General features: G+C 40.2%; 1 protein-coding gene across 6 annotated transcripts; it reads right to left on the bottom strand.

Annotated features, from left to right (window-relative positions):
* Nucleotides 1-2,079: 2,079 nt before the first annotated feature.
* On the bottom strand, nt 2,080-18,974 carry prps1a (phosphoribosyl pyrophosphate synthetase 1A). Of its 6 annotated transcripts, XM_046305956.1 has the most exons (8): nt 18,794-18,973; nt 18,557-18,685; nt 16,489-16,678; nt 11,692-11,790; nt 11,338-11,462; nt 10,830-11,003; nt 10,444-10,603; nt 2,080-4,135 (listed from the first exon to the last, which is right to left on the bottom strand). In XM_046305956.1, exons 2-8 carry the CDS (start codon nt 18,676-18,678, stop codon nt 4,043-4,045), a joined length of 963 nt encoding a protein of 320 aa, XP_046161912.1. In that variant the 5' UTR covers nt 18,679-18,685; nt 18,794-18,973; the 3' UTR covers nt 2,080-4,042. The 6 variants fall into 6 exon arrangements, with proteins under 6 accessions (XP_046161912.1, XP_046161913.1, XP_046161911.1 ...); XM_046305957.1 differs by having other exon boundaries at nt 16,495-16,678; nt 18,557-18,974; XM_046305955.1 differs by having other exon boundaries at nt 18,557-18,973.
* Nucleotides 18,975-23,245: the final 4,271 nt, after the last annotated feature.

Here is a 23,245-nt window from a genome sequence, read left to right as displayed (position 1 = left end):
AGTTTACATACACCTTAGCCAAATACATTTAAACTCAGTTTTTCACATTTCCTAGTAAAATGCCCTGTCTTTGGTCAGTTAGGATCACCACTTTATTTTAAGAATCTGAAATGTCATAATAATAGTAGAGAGAATGATTTATTTGAGCTTTTATTTCTTTCATCACATTCCCAGTGGGTCAGAGGTTTACATACACTCATTTAGTATTTGGTAGCATTGCCTTTATATTGTTTAACTTAGATCAAAGGTTTTAGGTAGCCTTCCACAGCTTCCCACAATAAATTGGGTGAATTTTGGCTTATTCCTCCTGACAGAGCTGGTGTAACTGAGTCAGGTTTGTAGGCCGCCTTGCTCGCACACGCCTTTTCACTTCTGCCCACAAATTTTCTATGGGATTGTGGTCAGGGCGTTGTGATTGCCACTCCAATACCTTGACTTTGTTGTCCTTAAACCATTTTGCCACAACTTAGAAGTATGCTTGGGGTCATTGTCCATTTGGAAGACCCATTTGTGACCAAGCTTCCTAACTGATGTCTTGAGATGTTACATCAATATATCCACGTAATTTTCCTACCTCATGATGCCATCTATTTTGTGAAGTGCACCAGTCTCTCTTGCAGCAAAGCACCCCCACAACATCATCCTGCCACCCCTGTGCTTCACGGTTGGGATGGTGTTCTTCAGCTTACAAGCGTCCCCCTTTTTCCTCCAAACATAACAATGGTCATTATGGCCAAACAGTTCTATTTGTGTTTCATCAGACCAGAGGACATTTCTCCCAAAAATGATGATCTTTGTCCCCATGTGCAGTTGCAAACCGTCGTCTGGCTTTTTTTTATGGCAGTTTTGGAGTAGTGGTTTCTTCCTTGCTGAGTGGCCTCTCAGGTTATGTCGATATAGGACTCGTTTTACTGTGGATATAGATACTTTTGTACCCGTTTCCTCCAGCATCTTCACAAGGTTCTTTGCTCTTGTTCTGATTTGCACTCTTAGCACCAAAGTACGTTCAATCTCTAGGAGACAGAATGAGTGTCCTTCCTGAGCGGTATGACGGCTGCGTGGTCCCATGGTGTTTATACTTGCGTACTATTGTTTGTACAGATGAACGTGGTACCTTCAGGCATTTGAAAATTGCTCCCAGTGATGAATCAGACTTCTTGGATGTCCCCAATATTTTGAGGTCTTGGCTGATTTCCCCATGATGTCAAGCAAAGAGGCACTGAGTTTGAAGGTAGGCCTTGAAATACATCCACAGGTACACCTCCAATTGACTCAAATGATGTCAATTAGCCTATCAGAAGCTTCTAAAGCCATAGCATCCTTTTTCTGTAATTTTCCAAGCGGTTAAAAACAAAAAGGCACAGTCATCTTAGTGCATGTAAACTTCTGACCCACTGGAATTGTGAAATAATCTGTCTGTAAACAATTGTTGGAAAAATTACTTGGGTCATGCAAAAAGTAGATATCCTAACCAACTTGCCAAAACCGTAGTTTGATAAAAATAAATTTGTAGAGTGGTTGGAAAAACTACATTTAAATGACGCCAACATAACTGTATGTAAACTTCGGACTTCAACTGTAATTAATTATATATACATACACACAAACACACCACACACTCTCCTATTCTAACAATAGAAATTGCTAGCTACACGTTGTATATGTATAACAATCAAATATATGGCACCATTAGTAAAAAGTGTTTTTGTTTGATAGCCATTATTTGATACTCCTCACCACACAAGACCAATTGATAACGGTAGACAACCGGAGTCAGCCAACCGCCAAAGTCCTTCCCCCTTCCAGATTGTTCCATTCATTTTGAATTAGTCAGCAGCGCCAGGTAGGCTACTACTGCCCTAGTACTACAGCTGCTGTGGACACCTTACTTTACTCTCAGTATTTGGTGGTAGGCATGCGCTGTGTTTGTGTGATGCATCTACCCCAAAATAAATGGTTTATTACAAAGGAATATAATGCATACATATAAAAACAGCAACTTTAGACAGATCTCTGCTGTTCCCCAATCATAGTTTCACTTTGAATTGCATAGATAAAAAACATAAATAATGAAAACGATTCAAACTTACAGATATCATTTTATTGTTCCAAGATCATAACCCAATAAATCCATTTCAGGTATCCATGTTGTGGAGGGCAGGATCTCTCATATCATGGAAGCAATGTTAAATCCTGCACATTTTCCACATAAGGCAACAAGGATCCTCAAATCAATCTGCAGATGTCTTTCTTAGAGTTGACTGGGTTTTAAAGGGAGAAGTTCAGCTCAAAAATAATTTGACTAATTTAAAAACAGTAAAAACATCATAAAGATTTGATTCTGGGGTATAACGGCCTTGCAGTGTATTGCGCTTACCAGTTAGATAGTCGTGTTTGAGAGTTATATGGCTGACAACACTTTATAATCAAAAAGAGAAAATATTAGGCCCTACACATACACAGGAGTTTGAACTGCTCAAGCAGTCATTTTCTAAATGGACGAAGACTAAACTGAAGTTGAAGGCGCGCATGCTACCCCAAGCGGCGAGTGCCCGAAGGATTCCCGAGTTTGAGCGCTGACGTTCCTTTAATAATTTGAACATTCCAATACCTCGCAAAACCACTTGGGTTAGTAAAGCTAAATGAATGTGACAGCAACATTAGAAGCTCCATGCATTAAAGGCCTTATTGCTTGATGAATAAAAGATGGCAGATGTGCAAGAGACATTGAATCACATTCATTAGGTATACACAGTGTACAAAATCTTTCCATGACAGACTAGGGGGTTTCAAATTGATTCCACGGAGAGCCTAGTGTCCGCAGGTTTACGGTTTCCTTTCAATTAATCCCTAGATAACCAGGTGTGGGAAGTTCCTTGCCAATTAGTGACCTTAATTCATCAATCAAGTACAAGGGACGAGCGAAAACCAGCAGACACTTTGCCCTCATGGAATGAGTTGACACCTGTGACATACTCGCCAGGTGAAAGCTAGCTCTTCTTGAGATCACCTGTTAAATCCACGTCAAAATCTGTGTAGCTGAAGGGGAGGACACAGGTTCATGGATTTTAAAGCCTTGAGATATTGCTTGTGTGCCATTCAGAGGGTGATTGGGCAAGACCAAAATATTTTAGTGCCTTTGAATGGGGTATGGTAGTAGGTGCCAGATGCACCGGTTTGAGTCAAGAACTGCAACGCTGCTGCGTTTTTCACACTTTGTATCAAGAATAGTCCACCACCTAAAGAACATCCAGCCAAACTTCACACATGGGCCAGCATCCCTGTGGAACACTTCACACCTTGTACAGTCCACACCCAGACAAATTGACTGCAAAGGTGTTCCTAATGTTTTGTACAGTGTGTTCGCACAGCAAGTGATGCTTTTATTACAATTACATAAAACCATGCAACTAAATATTTAAATCATGGTATCAACATGCCAAGGCATAGAATTAAGGACACTTTAACGGATTGTGAACAGCGCTTCCTAGAATATCGCATAAAAAACAAGCTTATTTAGCATAAAGACAACTGAAGACTAGCTTAACTAAAGCAAGGATGTAAACAATACACACGGCTTTATTCTTGAACAACTGTGCCAAAAGCACATTTGTCGTAAAATTAAAAATACTGTCTAGGAAATGCAAGTGGGTAGCTGCACATTTCATGTCCCCCCAAATATAAACAAATATCAGTGACAAAAAACAAACAAGCTCATAAAACAGAACTATCTTGGAGCGTTTCTCTCAAATGGGGCATCAGCAGCAATGTAAACTACAACTTTCAATCTTACAATAGACAATGCTTAAATGTAACAACCTGGCATATTATTACACAAAGTAACTCAAATCTGCATTTGACAAGTCAAAAAGGTCAAACCTGTAGATAGCCAGTGCAATAACAGAATATTGGAAAAAGTAGCCTACCCCACGGTAGGAGTATTTACTAACTACTTCCATCCCTTCTCTTGAAACGGGAAATGAATGAATGGGCTGTGATTGTGGTGCTCCAGACATCCCTCCTTTGGTACAGGTTCACCTTGTTACAAGGGAACATGGCTGAAGAGATACGACACAGACTCCCCGTTGTGTGTCCGGCGAATAGCCTCTGCCAAGATCATGGAGATGTCAATAACCTGAAATGAGAAAACAAATTAACAAACCAGAATCTCACTCGGACTTCTTGAATATTGCCTCACAGATAACTTCAAACCGCCAAAGATAAAACAATTGGTCAACTAAACACCAGTAGGTGTGTAATATATCAGTGCATTCGGAAATTATTCAGACCACTTGACTTTTCCCCCATTTTGTTGTTACAGCCTTACTCTAAAATGGAAAACAAATAGTCCCCCCCCTCATTAAAATCTACACAATCTAAAGCAAAAATAGGTTGAAATTGTTACATAGTAAACCTGATATATCTTACTTACATAAGTATTCAGACTCTTTACTCAGTACTTTGTTGAAGCACCTTTGGCAAAGATTACAGCCTCAAGTATTTTGGGGTATGACGCTACAAGCTTGGCACACCTGTATCTGGGCAGTTTCTCCCATTATTCTGTGCAGATCCTCTCAAGCTCTGTCAGGTTGGATGGGGAGCTTCGCTGCACAGCTATTTTCAGGTCTCTAGAGAAGTTTGATCAGGTTCAAGCCCAGGCTACTCAAGGACATTCAGAGACTTGTCCCAAAGCCACTCCTGCATGGCTGTGTGCTTAGGGTCGTTGTCCTATTGGAAGATGAACCTTCACCCCAGTCTGAGGTCCTGAGCATTCTGGAGTAGGTTTTCATCAAGGATCTCTGTACTTTGCTCCATTCAACTTTGCCTTGAGCCTGACTAGTCTCCCAGTCTCTGCCACTGAATAACATCCCCACAGCATGCTGCCACCACCACGCTTCACCACAGGGATGGTGCCAGGTTTCCTCCAGACGCTTGGCATTCAGGCCAAAGAGTTCAATCTTGGTTTCATCAGACCAGAGAATCTTGTTACTTATGGTCCGAGTGTCTTTAGGTTCCTTTTGGCAAACTCCAAGCGGGATGTCATGTGCCTTTTACTGAGGAGTGGCTTCCGTCTGGCCACTACCATAAAGGCCTGATTGGTGGAGTGCTGCATAGATGGTTGTCCTTCTGGAAAGTTTTTGCTCTGATATGCACTGTCAACTGTGGGACCTTATATAGACAGGTGTGTGCCTTTCCAAATGATGTCCAATCAATTGAATTTACCACAGGTGGACCAATCAAGTTGTAGAAACAAAGGATGATCAATGTAAACAGCATGCACCGGAGCTCAATTTCAAATCTCATAGCAAAGGGTCTGAAAACAAAGTTCTGTTTCTAATTTTAATAAATTTGAAAACGTTTCTAAAAACCTGTTGTTTTCGCTTCGTTATTATGGGGTAGTGTGTGTAGATAATTATTTCAATCCTATTTTAGAATAAGGCTGTAACGTAACAAAATGTGGAAAGAGTCAAGGGGTCAGAGTACTTTCTGAAGACACTGTAGCATAGTTTCAACACAGTAAAGAGACGAGGACAATGCAAAACACAGTAAGAATTCATCAAGCAGATCCTGTAGTTAAGGCAACATACTGAGTCAAGGAAATGAAGATTATCTAAGCAGCAGGCTGTCAATCATTGGACATTGTTTAAAGAGGTTGCTATGGAGTGGAGGGAGGTTGGTATGTGTGCTCTGTACCTGGTGTCATGTGATCTGCTATTTGTGAAAGCAAAACATTTGTCCAAACTTCAGCCACTTTCAGTGAATTTCTTACAGTTCAGAAAATGAACTACAATTAAATTATTGTAGAAAATATTATGTTTAAATTCCCGAAGTGACCTAAACCCTGCAACAACAAGTAAACCGTTAGGTGCTGAGGCAGGGATTCACACCTAGGGTTGGGCGATTTATCAAATTAATTATGTTTTAGCGCGATATTCCAAACGCCTACATCACAAGAATCTCTATTTAAAAAATAAGCCCACTTAAGCCCAGCTCATGTCGATATGGTCTTGTCGCTTTCACTTCTGCGATGGTGTACATTCCTATTATCACACACACAACAAAGATGAAAGAAAACCACTTGTCAGAGAAGGTTTCAATTTGCATTTGAGGTTTGGCCCAACAGAATCGGTCATTTGGACACCGAAACACATTGAGAAATTGTTTTACTGTAATAGACAAGAACTTAAAAAGGGTATCATTGGAAAGGTTGTCCCTCAACTCCTCAAATTCCTCGATGAGCAGACACTGGAAAAACAGGAGTATCAATTAATATTGAGTCTGGAAAATTAATGCTCAGTTTGTCAAGTGCGGGTTACCCCTAGCAGTATTTTAGCCAGACTTATTTTCTAAAATGTGTAATGAGCATAAACAACAATTATATAAGGAATTGGCAACTCGTTCTCATTCTGAGAAATAAGGTAGGCACTTGAATTCAACATCTGAACAAAGTGGATAGTCTGTCATGCTGTTCAAACAGTTGGAGACTGACAGAAGGGTGTGTTAATTATTCAACTGTTCTACCTTGTTAGCAAGCAAATTGATCCAAATTAGCTAGACTTTAAATATAAAGATTAGCTGGCTACTTCCTAGCACATGGGCTTGTCTTGAGACATGTTTATGAGGCCCGTGTTCATTTTCTATACTGCCTGCTAAGTTGGTCATTATTAGTGAATGTGCATTGTTCTGGTTAAATTTGTAACCAAAAGCCATTTTCAGACTTGAATGCCAGAGCAGTGATTATAAAAATTTTAAAAAGCAAGTTAGCCTATTTTGATAAAATAATTAAATTATTAGTGGTACTGCTGAGCTATTAGTGCTTCGAGGTCGGTACGATTATGTAAATAATCAGTTTGATTGAATGCTGTAACACAGACTAAAAAACAATTAAAGTCCCATGATGGTAGTGATTGCCTGTCACTTAATTTAATAAAATATTTCAGTTATGTAAATTATGTTTTATTTGATGACGTTTTCCCCATTCTGAGTCATCTCATCTCTATAGACCTACTGCCAAGAGAATTCTCTTCGGTTAGTCACAGCCGTGTATATTCCCCCTCAAGCCGATACCACGATGGCCCTCAAATAACTACACTGGATACTATGCAAACTGGAAACCACATTAGAGGTTGACCGATTAATCGAAATAGCCGATTAATCAAAAGAAATCAGCCAAGACCTCTGAAAAAAACATTGTAGACCTCCACATGTCTGGTTCATCCTTGGGAGCAATTTCCAAACGCCTGAAGGTACCACGTTCATCTGTACAAACAATAGTACGCAAGTATAAACACCATGGGACCACGCAGCCGTCATACTGCTCAGGAAGGAGACGCCTTCTGTCTCCTAGAGATGAACGTACTTTGGTGCGAAATGTGCAAATGAGTCCCGGAGTAACAGCAAAGGACCTTGTGAAGATGCTGGAGGAAACGGGTACAAAGGTTTCTATATCCACAGTAAAACAAGTCCTATATCAACATAATCTGAAAGGCCGCTCAGCAAGGAAGAAGCCACTACTCCAAAACCGGCATAAAAAAAAGCCACACTACGGTTTGCAACTGCACATGGGTACAAAGATCATACATTTTGGAGAAATGTCCTCTGGTCTGATGAAACAAATAGAACTGTTTGGCCATAATGACCATCATTATGTTTGGAGGGAAAAGGGGGAAGTTTGCAACCCAACCGTGAAGCACGGGGGTGGCAGGATCATGTTGTGGGGTTGCTCTGCTGCAGGAGGGACTGGCACACTTCACAAAATAGATGGCATCATGAGGTAGGAAAATTATGTGGGTATATTGAAGCAACATCTCAAGACATCAGTTAAAGCTTGTTTGCAAATGGGTCTTCCAAATGGACAATGACCCCAAGCATACAGCCAAAGATGTGGCAAAATGGCTTAAAGACAACAAAATCAAGGTATTAGAGTGGCCATCACAAAGCCCTGACCTCAATCCTATAGAAAATGTGTGGGCAGAACTGAAAACGCGTGTGCGAGCAAGGAGGCCTACAAACCTGACTGAGTTACACCAGCTCTGTCAGGAGGAACGGGCCAAAATGTACCCAACTTATTGTGGGAAGCTTGTGGAAGGCTAAACAATTTAAAAGGCAATACACTCAACTAGTAGTAGCATGTAAACTTCTGACCCACTGGGAATGTGATGAAAGAAATAATTCTCTACTATTATTCTGACATTTCACATTCTTAAAATAAAGTGGTGATCCTAACTGACCTAAAACAGGGAATTATTACTCGGATCAAATGTCAGGAATTGTGAAAAACAGAGTTAAATGTATTTGGCTAAGGTGTATGTAAACTTTGACTTCAACTGTATATATTTGTAATAATGACAATTACAACTAAACTTAATGAACACTTCATTTGAACTTAATACATAAAATCCATTTAGTCTCATATAATGAAACGTTCAATTTGGTTTAAATAATGCAAAAACAAAAAAGTGCAAAAAGTAATATAATATTGCTAAAAGTAAAAGTGCAATATGTGCCATTTGAAAAAGCTAACGTTTAAGTTCCTTGCTCAGAACATATGAAAGCTTTTTCACGAGTCTTCAATATTCCCCGTTAAGAAGTTAAAAGTTGTAGTTATTATAGGACAATTTCTCTCTATGCCATTTGTGTTTCATAGACCTTTGACTATTCAATATTTTAATAGGCACTATAGTATTGCCAGCCTAATCTCGGGAGATGATAGGCTTGAAGTCATAAACAGCACTGTGCTTCAAGCATTGCAAAAAGCTGCTGGCAAACGGAGGAAAGTGCGGTTTGAATGAATACATACGAGCCTTGCCGCTGCCTACCACCACCTCAGTCAGACTGCTCTATCAAATCATAGACTTAATTATAATATAATAAACACATAGAAACATGAGCCTTGGGTCATTAATATGGTCAAACCCGTAAACTATCATTTCGAAAACAAAACGTTCATTCATGCAGTGAAATACGGAACCGTTACGTATTTTACTGAATGGGTGGCAACCCTAAGTCTAAATATTGCTGTTACATTGCACAACCTTCAATGTTATGTCATAATTATGTAAAATTCTGGCAAATGAATTAGTCTTTGTTAGGAAGAAATGGTCTTCACACAGTTCGCAACGAACCAAACTGCTGCATATACCCGGACTCTGCTTACAATGAACGCAAGAGAAGTGACAATTTCAGGCACCGCATTGATTATATGCAACACAGGACAAGCTAGTTAAACTAGTAATATCAACCATGTGTAATTAACTAGCGATTATGTTAAGATCGATTTTTTAAATATCTTTTTATATAAGATAAGTTTAAATGCAAGCTAGCAACTTACCACGGCTCCTTGCTGCCTGCACTTGCATAACAGGTGGTCAGCCTGCCACACAGTCTCCTCGTGGATTGCAATATAATTGGCCATAATCGGCACCCCAAAACGCTGATTACCGATTGTTATGAAAACTTGAAATCGGCCCGAATTAAAACCGGCCATTCCGATTTAAATCGGTCGACCTCCAGTTGACACGGTCATTGATTTATTTAGAATTCAAAGCACACTTAACCAGCATGGCTACCACAGCGATATGCCACCCCATCTGGTTTGCACTTAGTGGGACTATCATTTGTTTTTCAACAAAACAATAACCCAACACATCTCCAGGCAGTGTAAGGGCTATCTGACCAAGAAGGAGAGTGATGAGTGCTGCATCAGATGACCTGGCCTCAACAACCCCCCAACCTCAACCCAATTGAGATGGTTTGGAATGAGTTGTACCGCAGAATAAAGGAAAAGCAGCCAACGAGTGCTCAGCATATGTGGGAACTCCTTCAAGACTGTTGGAAAAGCATTCCAGGTGAAGCTGGTTGAGAGAATACCAAGAGTGTGCAAAGCTTTCATCAAGGCAATGGGTGGTTATTTTGAAGAATCTAAAATATTTAAACACTTTTTGGTTACTACTTGATTCCATGTGTTATTTCATAGTTTTGATGTCTTCACTATCATTCTACAATGTAGAAAATAGTCCAAATAGAGAAAAACCTTTGAATCAGGTGTGTCCAAACTTTTGACTGGTACTGTATGTAGAATATTGGCCTGTTGGAAATTACAACTCCCTACTACATCACAGTTCAGGATGGGATCTGAATTACCTGTAGAGAAACTGTGCAACGTGCGCCTTGAGCTCAGAAAAAAAAAAAAAATGAAATGGAACTCAAACAAATTGAGTCAACTTCTGTCAGTTGTTTAAAAAACAAACAAAAAATCATCTACATTTCAGTTAGTCGCTGAGCACTAATTATTAGTGGGTCTTATGGTTGTGGAAGGCTTATATTTTAGCAAGCCCTGAATTCATTAGATTATTGCTGACTGTTTCACATGCAGTGTATTTTACCTTTAATTGTACAAAAAAATATATTGCGAATCTCCATATCGCCCAGCCCTATTCTGACCTGTATTTTTGAACAGTGTTTCATCTTGTCCTCCTGTGGGATGGTATTCGTGACAACCACAGCCTCAAAACAGGCATTGTTAATGCGGGTGATGGCAGGGCCTGAAAAGATCCCATGGGTCAGGATAGCGTAGACCTTTGTAGCTCCAGCAGAGACAAGCCTGGATGTCCAGAAGGAAAGAAAGACAAACTAAAAAGTAAACTAAAATTAAAATAGGTCGAATTCACCCCATTTTGTTTGTAAACAACCTTGCTATCCAATTTATATTTTCAGAGACTGTTCCCTAAATAGTAATAGTTTGTCAGTATCGGTTGTACATTTAAAGATTGAATATTCAGTCTCTGCTCTGTAAAGATCTATGCAGCTAAAACACAGTAGTGACTCACTTATCTGCAGCATGGCAGATGGTGCCGCAGGTGTCTGCCATGTCATCAACTAAGATGGCCACTCTGTCCTTCACGTCCCCCACCAGGACCATGCGGTCCACCTCGTTAGCCTTCTTTCGCTCTTTGTGGATGAGAGCGAAGTCCACATTCAGCCTGTCTGCTATAGAGGTGACCCTGCAAGGGGAATCCACAGATTGGTGAGGTTATGGTACTACAGATGATGCAAATTATTCCAAAGTTACATCACATTACAATTAACATAGAAACCGGTTTATAATTCTTACTATAATGATAAATCGCAAATTACAAGCACATGCACTGATGACAGTATCAAAAAGATTATTGCCTATTACAACTAAATGGTTGTAATAATGAACGAGGTGAAAGTAATAAACACGTTAATGAATTGATCCACAATCATCCTTTCAACATGCTGATATTTCTAACAACTAAAATCTGTCCCTTTGAATTGATGTAGCATCTGTAGGCCCATTGGTACCTGCTTTACCTTTTTGCTCCTCCGGCATCAGGAGACACAATGGTGCAATTCTTCCACTCATTGATGTTCTCTTTTATCCATTTCAGCACAGCTGGCTCAGCGTATAGATTGTCCACAGGGATATCAAAGAACCCCTACAGAGGCGTACAGAGAGCAAAACCATGGTAAGATACAGGATCATTAGTCAGTGTCCTCAAACTTCCTTACTTGCAACAGCTTTTTGGAGAAAATGTAATGTGGCTCATTATAGTATGTAAAACAAGTATAGTCTAATGAATAGTTTGTACATGTTACTTGTGAATCCTACACCAGTGACTGCAATATACTGATGGAATGAGACAACTAATGTGCTAGATTGCTCACCTGTATCTGCGAGGCATGCAGGTCCATGGTGATAATGTGATTGGCTCCTGACACTGACAACATGTTTGCCACCAGCTTTGCAGAGATGGGTGCCCGACTCTGTGAAGAAGAACATTATTAACCTCTATGCTTATACAATGCCTGAAGGACCATTGAGTCGCTGCAATTATATATATTTTTAATATTAAAAAGGAGGAATACCCATCTCCTTTCTGAATTAGCTTTGTCAGTAGGGTTGTAAAGGGTCGGAAACTTTCCAGAAATTTTTCATGAGGAAGTTAAGCCCTGGAATTTTGGAAATGTTCCTTAAATTCATCAAAAGAATGAGTTAACAGTGAACCATTGTTTTGTACAGCATGCATAAGTTAATTATAGGTCTTGTGGCATATTTTGGTTAAACTATCCCCAATTCAATGGAATTATAACCCTCTGCATGCACAGTGCACTCTTCCATCACATGTACAGCTGATTCTCAAGATCTTGCACACTAATGATATGCTATTTAGCCCACACTACTACACTGTCTGAGCCAAGGACTACATGCTTTCTGGTCAGTTTTGATTACAATACTGGGTGGGGTGAATATATTTTAGATCACATTATCTTTTGTTAACAAGTAAATAGTAGCCTACAGCAAAGTGTGTTAAAATAATTTCTAACTTGCTAATTTCTGCTAGTTAGTTTTTTCTACCATGGTTTTAGCTTGCTTGAGCCTGCTAACTGAAGTGTTAATTCACCTGTTTCCATACATTCTTCATTCAAAAAAAATATATCTTAGAAAGGAGTTGTTTAATCTAACTGCTAAACTATTTCCGTACAGAGTTATATTATTACTTTTTTGCTCATTTTTTTCTAATCTTTACAGGAAAATGCCACGGGCACTATCTGATGTGTGGAGACTTTTCACTGCAGCTAATGTAGAAGGAAAAGCTGTGTACATTTGCAAATACTGAGCCAAATCCTATGTGAAGAATGCAACAACGATGCAGAATCATCTGGCCATGTGCTTAAAGTTCCCTCAGCGCTCACAACAAGCAACCTCTGACAAGAGTCCCTCTACTTCTATTCGAGGTGAAAATTATAAATCAGACACCGTATCGATAACAGCTCATGGTCCTCCTGGAATCAGAAGTTTTTTGGACTCAATGGAGGAACGTAGTCAGAAATGCTGATGAATGTCTTGTTCGAGCCGTGTATGTAACTGGTTCACCTCTGATGCTCACAGGCAATGTGTATTGGAAGAGATTTCTGAAGGTTCTTCGCCCAGCATACACCCCTCCAACCAGACATGCTTTATGTACTCATTTTCTGGATGCAGAGTTCAAGTGAAGGTCAAGCAAATCATAGAGAAAGCAGACTGTTTTGCAATCATCTCTGATGGGTGGTCAAATGTTTGTGGGGAAGGAATAATTAATTACAATAATTAAATGTTTGACAGTCTCCTGGAGGGGAAGGAGTCTCTCCAAGAAATGGCCATATCGCAGTCTGCCATCAAGAGGACCCTCCTGGATGATGTATTTTGGGAGAGAGTGGTAAGCAACCTGAAACCTATAGCAGTTAGCCATTGAACAGATTGAGGGAGACAATGCCATACTGTCTGATGTTGCAGACGTAAGAGAAGAAATCCGTACTGCCCTGCCCACTTCACTGTTGCTCCAAGCAGAGTGGTGCTTGCCTACGGAGCTGTGAGGGGAACGGCACCTCAGTACCTCCAGGCTCTGATCAGGCCCTACACCCAAATAAGGGCACTGCGTTCATCCACCTCTGGCCTGCTCGCCTCCCTACCACTGAGGAAGTACAGTTCCCGCTCAGCCCAGTCAAAACTGTTCGCTGCTCTGGCTCCCCAATGGTGGAACAAACTCCCTCACGACGCCAGGACAGCGGAGTCAATCACCACCTTCCGGAGACACCTGAAACCCCACCTCTTTAAGGAATACTTAGGATAGGATAAAGTAATCCTTCTCACCCCCCCCCTTAAAATATTTAGATGCACTATTGTAAAGTGGCTGTTCCACTGGATGTCATAAGGTGAATGCACCAATTTGTAAGTCGCTCTGGATAAGAGCGTCTGCTAAATGACTTAAATGTTAAATGTAAATGCAGAGGAAACTGCAGTTCTGAGATACATCAAAAAGCAAAGACTTCTGCCTGAAGCCCGTAAATGTTGGACCCCAAGTATGCTGGCAAGAGCACCCTATCTGGTGCAGAGATCAATAAGGCCTATGGTGTCATCACTACTGTGTCTCTCCACCTTGGCCTGGATGAGGGCAAGGTTCTTGGCAGTCTGGCGAAGTACACTTCCAAGCAAGGGCTTTTGGATGGAGATGCAATATAGCAGTTGTGCCAACATATTTCATCAGCCACCTGGTGGAAGGGACTTTGTGGATCGGAGGCTCTTCCCGTTGCCTCCATCATCCTCCAAATCACACCAACATCAGCCGCCTCAGAGCGCAACTGGTTCTTGTTTGGGAACACACGCACACACCAAAGCACGCACCTGGCTGACCAATACAAGGATAGAAAAATTGGTGGCCATCCAGGCAAATTTGAGCCAGATAATGAGCCATTCTCAAAAAGGTTGGAAAGTGACAGTTAAGATGAGGCCTCAGAGTCTGATGTTCAAGAGTTGGACATTGAGGAGGTCCAGGGAGAAGACATGGAAGCATGAGAGGAAGACAGTAAAAACTAAAGCTTTGGTTTTCATTTTACAGATGCACATTGAAAATGTTTTTGGGAGATGCGATGAATCATTGAGATCATTCAATGTTCCCTTTCTTTTGATGTTCAGTGAAATCATCCCATGTGAAGAGTCAACTCAATTAAAGTTCAATTCATAGCATTTTTTTCTATTAGAAGGATTTAATCATTTGCAATTATGTCTACTTATGATAAACCTTTTACCTTACGTTTCTGTTGCCATATAATAATGGTAAATATATGCAATTCAAAAAACACCTAAATGGTATTAATAATTTGCATATATTTGCATTAATTCCCATAGAAAGTTTCCACCTCAATATTGCCCAAAATGTGCAACCCTAGTTAGTCCATTCAACCAAAGTGGTTCGTCCAACAAGGTATTTTTGAAAAGTAGTCAAATATTTGCTGAGATCAATCAAATCAAATCACTCACTGATTGATATTGATAGTGCAGAGCAGCGGTTCCCAAATTAGGGGTTACAAGCCCCATTTGCGCTCTCCTGATATTAAAAATGGGGTCGCGGGAGAATTTCATTCCCACTGTGAATTGCTAGGCCCGCTACGCTATGAAACCACACACTATTGCAGAGACGTTCATGTCACAGAACGCAATTGATATAGTGAAAACAATGTGAGTTTCTGCACCTCTGCCAGAAACACATCAATACCTTTGTCAGATAACACTGTTAAACTAAGAATTAATGCTATTGCTAGCAATCAAAAGAAAACTGACTGAATGACAAACTCCCCAGTTTATACTCTCCAAATGGACATTAGCTGTGAGGGCCGAGATGCCCATGCACTGACTTTTGTTCGCTACACACGTCAGGGAATGCTATTTACCAGGACCGATTGCTCGGTCTCATGATTCAAGAGCATAAAACGTCAGAGGAGATGTTCAGTGTGCTGCGTGGCCATATTGACGAAAAACAAATTCCATGGGCTCAAACGGTGGACTTTTGCACAGATGGGGCTCAATCTATGGCGGGGCAGGGCAAGCCTCTGCACTCTAGTTATGAATGTCTCCCTCTCCCATATGGATATACTGAGAGCAACTGGCGGCAAAAGAGCTGAGCACAGAACACTGAGATAAATTGCAGCAGGTAACTTTGATTGTAAACTACATCCACTGCACACACCCATTCGCAAAACTTTGTGGAGATATGGGATCAGAGCATGACAATGTTCAATTTCACACCAAGGCGTGGCAGTTATCGAGAGGGAGTGTTGGAAAGATTTTTTCGCATTGAGAGATGAACTGTTGTCATGTAACAGACATATTTGGGAAACTGAACGCAAGCACAGAGGGGAAATACAAAAACATTTTACAGATGAGTGAATCAGTGGATAGAATTCTTATTGGAGAGTCTTTCCAAAGTGAACCATGACACCATTCCTCAGCTGTGCATGTTTCTAACAGAAAACAGAATCAGTAAGTGTCCCACACGAGTGATGGCTGCTCACCTCCAACACTTGGAAGAGCACTTTCTGACCTACTTCCCAATCCTGACTCAGTTGACATGCCGGTAAGTGAAATCAAACATCTGATCAAGCAGTCATGTGACCGAATGCTGCAGACAACATAGGCGTTTTTGTTCCCGACTCAAAGGGAATAACCTGCAGTCTCCCTCTAAGCATTACAACTCATGGTACCCTTCGCCAGCTCATATCTGTGTGAAGCTGCATTCAGTGATCTTGTCTGCATTAAAACCAAATATAGATCCAGGTTGGATGTGACAGCAGAGATTAGGTGCGCACTTTCGACCACACCCCCTGACGCGACATGCATCAAGCACACCCATCACATTAGTGGCAGTGAGAAGAGACATATCAGACTAATTTGCAAATGACTTTCATAGCCCCACATTAAAAGTATGTGATAAGTTGAGAAGACAATCAGAAATAGTATTAGAATGTTTTTCAATTGACTGCCATTGGAGTCAAAAATAAAAAGGTAACATTGGCAGTTAATTACAACAACAAAAATGGCAACATGATTGGGGATGTGAGAATGGGGTCGTGGCCCAGAAAAGTTTGGGAACCCCTGTAGTGTGTTGGTGCTGTGAATAAAGAACAAACGATTTAAGTTTCCCTCACCCCCACCTTGTCCTTCTTGTCTTGTCTTGCATATGGGAAACATGGGATGACAGCCGTGACTCGTGAGGCAGAGGCAATCTTACAGGCATTGATCATGATGAGGAGCTCCATTAAGTTATCGTTAATCTCACCACAACCACTCTGGACAATGTAGACATCCTCTCCTCTGACACTCTCCCCAATCTCCACGCTGCGGGAATAAATCATGTGGTGTCAGACAGTAGACTATACATGGTGACAGGCCCATAACAGGTAGAGAAACAATAAGATCCTAGAATCATGGAACTCATAGAACTCAACAAATTCATGTTCTGTATATTCACAGTCATACATTTCTGCTCTACCAACTATTCTGGGATCTAACATTATACCAACAATATAACTTGAAAAAGAAACAGGGGATATTGAAGAACCCTATGGATGTCAACACTCAGGATGAGGGCTATTATTACAAACCTCCAGGTAAACAATATTCTTAAGCTTTTCACATGTCAAAGGCACCTGCTACTTATACCCAGCAACAAGCAAGCAAAGTCCAATGTCTACTGTCAGACAGGATCATTTTACAACACAGTACAACTCAGAAGTACTAATATGGTTATATGAAAATAATTTAAATTGGTTTGATAAGACTGAACTCCTGTGATGGATGGAAAATAATTTGTTGCAACAGAGTACATCGCCTACCAACTTCACCTACTGCTAGAGGGTCAGTGTGGGTGCTAGCATCAAAAGGAAGTAGAGTAATACAATTATAAGCTTTTAGCCTGACAAATTGGCCAGAAGTCAATTATGCAAAAAAAGATTCCCACTACTTGGAGGATGTAAAATTCGCTAGCCAAATGCCGCTTTCAAAACAACTGGGACCTCGGAAATCTACGACTTCAGACATTTCGGAAAACTAGGGGGGGGGGGGGGGGTCGTTTAAAGGTAATTCAAATCGGAAACTCTGGCCTCTTGCCGTGTTCAAAACTGGGAACTCGGAAAAAAAACGATTTTAACGTTCATCCAACTCGGAAACAATTTACAGAGCTCTGCATTTCCGACATGAAGATCTCTGACGTCATGATTTGACCTCGTATTTTGTCCGAGTTTCCAGTTGTTTTGAACATTCTAGAGTTCCTACTTTCCGTCCTGAGTACGAGTTCACAGTTGTCTTGAAACACCAACAAACAACAGTCAACCTGAATAATGGTGATGATGCCATGATCTCGTGCAGCGTTCAAGTAGTAGTCGGAACTTTAAAAAAACTCGGAAATGTCAGACGTGCTAACTGGCTGTAGTTATACACGTGCTGCAAGTTAACAAACCATAAATGTTCCGAATAGCACGTGAACGCGGCATCCATGCAGAAGTAGCGCATACTATTCACACGTGAGGGACAATTAATGGTATGTGATTCACTGTGAATGGTTTAATGGGAGAAGGTTAACTAGCCCGCTCTGCTTGCTAGCCATTTATACATGTAAAGGGCCACGAAGGGGTTCCCACTAGATAGCAGCCACAACGTCAAAATCGGCTATATCGTAAAAATGACATCGTAAAATGTTAACATTTGCTGTTTGGTCTTACTGTAAGGTTAGGCATAACGTTAAGTAGAGATTTGAAATAACATTTGATTCTGTATTTTAGAAATAGGCGGGGTTTGACATTGTGGCAACAAGTGACGATCCTATGAAAGGTCATTGAAATGACATCCCACAACTACAATCCAAACGGTTTTTGGGAGTTGAAGTTCGAGGCCTCCTTCCCTTACCCGGTCTCATTTGATGGTAAATCTAAATTGCCAACAACTAGTTAACTAGATACAAACATGTACCAGTAGTAGATGCCAACCGCCGTTAAACTCCAATGCCCGGTTTGTGGTAAACTAATCTTAGCTACTATAGCTAGCAACAACGACCACTCACTCGCACTTTCAATTGGCCATGTGGGCTAACTTTAAACTCACCGTTATCTAACGTTGGCAAACAATTACTACAATTCACACATTTGTCAAAAATAACTAACGTTTGCTTGCAATATAACTGGTATTCGGTCAGATCTCAATTGCTTAAACACAACCTACCATGTCTCCTGATTGCTGAATTTTTTAGTCACAACCTTCCCCAGTTCAAGTCCCAGGCGGTCCGCTATTTTCTGGCCAAGGTCCGGATGAGAGCTGCCGCTGAATATCTTTATGTTAGGCATTTTGGACCTACGAGGGATACGATTGAAATAGCCAAACACCCGTAATTACATAAATACACGGCTAACAAGAAAAAACATACATAAATGCTAGCTAGATTATCTTTAGCTAACCCACCAACAGCCAAGAAGGAGCGCTTGGGATGGTGAATGATTCTTTTTTGTCTATAGGTTGGCTGGGTTACTCTTACTATACGGTGCCCAAATTGATGACGGGGAATGCTTGTGTGGTGAGAACTCGATCGGTTGAAATACGATAGGAGCGTTTACTTCAGAGAGCGCTCCGTAAACCACGCCCCAGTGGACAGAGCTAAGCATGTTGCACCGGGACACGTTTTATAGCCTGTAATTTTGCTATGGGTCCGCGGTGGTTCTGTGTAGACTAGTTATGCTAGTATATTTGAGACCAATACGAATGGGGGAAAGAGACAAGAAAGTAGTCAAGACGACTAGCTTGATTAAGTCTTCTCCATGTATATCTCACTAGGTCAGGGTTTTTTAGTCTCCAAATATTCACTATTTCTAATGTGTCCATAATATATTTGAATTCTCGGTGATGATAGTATGGAGAGTAATTTCCTTTACGGACCATTGAGGTACTTAACACTGTGTTATAGTCTCCTACCATAATGATTTGACCAATTCTTGCCTGTAAGTTCAATAAATGGGTATAAATATTTTAGAAGAAGTATATATCATCCTGGTTTGGACCATATAGATGAATGAGCCAAATCTCTTTTTTGTCCACTTTCATATTAAAAAAGATCCACCTTCCTTGCGATTCCTGACTATTTGCACATTCAGATTGACATTTTTGTTAATTATTATCATCATATCTTTTGAGTTCCTGTGTCCATGACATAAAACATTTTCACCACCCTATTTCATTTTCCACACAACTTCACCTAAGGATGTAGAGTGAGTTTCCTGTAAACAGTATATGTTATATTCCTTTTCTTTTAGTCACATAATCACTGATCTTCTTTTTTTATAATCTGTTAAACCGTTACAATTATAACTGGTTATACTTATTTCACCCCTTACTATAACTAGATACTATTCTCAGTCTAAACTGACCATAATTAGTGCTTGTAAAGTTACTGCCATCAGAGGTATTATGACGGTCAAAAGTAGAGCTTTCAAATGTCTGATATTTAAAATTCAAGAAATAGGTTCTAGCAATATTTGTTTTATTCCCTTGCCTGTTCGCCTGTGAGCCAATGTCACAGATGTTAGAAAATTGAGACAATATTATGTGTGTAATAAATCTGATTAGGTTGATCTGTATGCTATTGGATGTGATTTAGTGAGAGTGTACGATGTCTGTATAAGAGTAAGACTATAATGTTTGCTGTCCAAATAAATAATAACTCTGCCAATTTGCATGGTTGAGTGTCTATGTGTGTAACATGTAGTGCGTATAGCCTTAATATTCATGATGATAATTGTAATCCATATTGTATCACCGTCATAGTTGCATCATAATTACCTTTAACATCGTTGAAAAACACATCCCAGCATTTCCATAGCAATTGATGTTTCACATGATCATGAAAGAGACCTTGCATTACTATAGAGACGGCTTCACTACAGTACAAATGTATTCCGTACAATATGTTATTATTCCCCAATGCCCCTATTCTGATATCTTCCCCTTGCTTGTTGTAAACATATATAAACTTGTAGACAAATACATAACAAAGATAGACAAACAAGAAACATATTAAATTATTAAACAGTTCTCGGAAATAGAGAGTGGTGCGAGAGGGAGAGAAGAGAAGGGAGAGTGAGAGAAGAGAGCGAGATTAGGTGTGTGTGTGTGTATGTATAAGTCTGTATGTGTAAGCGAGCATGTAAGTGAGTACGTGTGTGTTCATATCCACTTCATAGTGTTCAGATATTTTTACAGTTCCCAAACATCTTTTTTTTGTAACCTGATGTCCCGGTAGAATTTAGTACAGCCATGGTGTTATGGAGCTCTCTTGGAATAGCTGTCCATCTATAAAGAGTTTGTCCACAATGAGAAAGGCACGCTTAACCTTCTCCCTCTGTTGTCTCTGTACCGGATACAGTCTCTTAGGACGTTTGTTTATCTCCCTTGGAAATTGGTCATTGAGACCGAATTTGATCCCTTTAAGCTCCCTTCCCCTGCTTTTGATCAGCTCCTTTTGATGTTAGTGTTCAAATTTTGCGATGATCGGTTGGGGACCCTTGGTCTTGTCGCGCCGATCTCCAAGTCTGTGTACTCGGTGGAAGCCACCTTGTTTACAGTCTCAATAGAAAGTTTCAAGGCGGATTGCATGAATTCTCTGATTGCACCATTTGGATTATTGAATGCATCTTCAGTAATCCCAGAAAAATATAGATTTTCACACATGCTACGACCTTGTATGTCTAGTAGCGACTCCTTCATCACCCTGTTTTCCCTGAGTAGAATCATGGATTTTAACCTTTGCTGTGAGTGCCTTGTTCTCTTGGAGAGGGAGAATTTCACTCTGGCTAAACTCCAAACTCCCCCTCAGCCCTGCTACCTCCTCACACAACTTTTCCAGTGTTGCATGGATTCCAGCCAGAGCACTAGCCTCTACTTCAACGGTAAGTAAATCGTCCATGTCTGTCGATTAATCTGTTTTTCTTTTTTTGTCAGGTTAAAGTTATTTTGTGAGGTAGTCGGATCTTTCCATGATGGAGTATGTTGTTCCTCCGTAGAGTAAAGCTGTTGGTACTTGTCGATTTCCCTCAGGATCTCCTTAGTATCCTGGTCTGCTCTTTACTGCAACCAGTTTTTTACGAAAAGATAACAATGAGTCTTTCCCACGACAAAGACAGGTTTCTGTAATACAGCCAGCTAGCACTCGCAGAATCCACACTACTGGAGCAGCTGGCATGCAACTAGACCATGTGTCAAACTCATTCCATGGAAGATAAGGAGATAGAAAACCCCTCAATGTGAAGCCCTTGGTGTAGAAGTGTATCGATCTGCATAGGCCAAAATGCTTTCGCCAGAAGCTGTCTCATCACTAGATTACAAGTGAAATGATCTATTATTATTATCTCTGCATAGTCACTTTAAAAGCTCTACCTACATGTACATATTACCTCAATTACATCAACACCTGTACCCCGAATATAAAGCCCCGCTATTGTTATTTACTGTTGCTCTTTAATAATTTGTTATTCTTATCTCGTACTTTTTAAGGTATTTTCTTAACTGCATTGTTGGTTAAGGGCTTTTCACTGTAAGGTCTGCACCTGTTGTATTCGGCGCATGTGAAAAATACCATTTGATTTGAAAACCCTTGTTTGCACATATTATATCTCCTCCATTCATGCCTCCTAGTGGAAACGTTCTCTATGTGTAAGTCTCTCTTTTCCTTTGTGACTTGTCCACCCCCCCTTACCTTGAGGGAAAAGGAAGGATACAACTAGTAGAATGCACCCTGTGTATTTCCATAGCTGGGTTTTGTTTCACATCCTCCCCAGGTTACATTTCATAAATATTCAGTTGTCTTCCCCTCAGTGGTAGACATTCTTACTCCTCTCACTCAATTACTGAGCATGCTGACCTTGGGTTATGCTGTTACCGTAAACAATAGATACACAACATAATATTTTTTAATTTGGTTGGAATATTGTTGTTACATGCAACATTCACACACATTCCTATTTATCTGTTATTTAATTAAAATGTGTGCAGCAGTTGATAAGAAAAGTATATGAACATACCTATTGTGCAACGTATAATCCATGCAAACCATGTGTTAAAAGACAATACACCAGGATAGTTTGAACTAATTCTCATAAAGAGAAAACGATTGAATGGTGCCATCTGCTGGACTAAGAGCTCTATCAGTTGCACTTCCTTGTGCCAAATCACTAAACATAACATAGGAATAGTTTACGCCATAAAGGATTTAAAAATTGTCTGGCCTACTAATTTATCCAGATAATTCAGACTAAACCGTTTTCACTAAAACTTGATGATAATTAGGCCACTAGTTTGACCGGTCCATGCGAGACTTCTAGAATCTAGAGTAGATTGGTGCGTGGGTAAAATCACTAGGGAAGCCAAGCCAGGGAAAAAGCCATATTACAACATAAGTGTTGTGATAATTGTGTTGTTTGCTCTATAACCTGTAAATTCTTATACCTCGTTGCCACCGTGATATATAGGCCTAAGGCTGAGACAATAAGAAGACTCAGTGGCAGAACAAATTCAACCACACCTTTGTTTCGTCACAAAACCAGAGATCAACCTCTGTCCGGTGGAGTCCACAAAGCATATTGCATGTAATAAACAGTTGGTCAATGAAGTTGATGTTTCCAGCACTACTAAACAACTATTTATTTAGAACACCGGAGTTGCTGCAAGTTGCCAATAAATCAGGAGCTGCCTCCACTATTCCAGGATCATTTCAACTTAAACATGTCAACATCATCAAATTACCTATGCTTAATCTAATTCAGTGACAACTAAAAGATTCCAAAAACAACAATGTAGTCCAATCAACGTAAACTAAATATCATGTGGCTTTCCATGGTACTGATTTCTGTGTGTGTGTGTTTATGT

Source organism: Oncorhynchus gorbuscha, linkage group LG16 (assembly GCF_021184085.1).
Source record: "Oncorhynchus gorbuscha isolate QuinsamMale2020 ecotype Even-year linkage group LG16, OgorEven_v1.0, whole genome shotgun sequence".
NCBI classification, from domain to species: Eukaryota; Metazoa; Chordata; class Actinopteri; order Salmoniformes; family Salmonidae; genus Oncorhynchus; species Oncorhynchus gorbuscha.
This window is presented reverse-complemented; position numbering and strand designations above follow the sequence as displayed.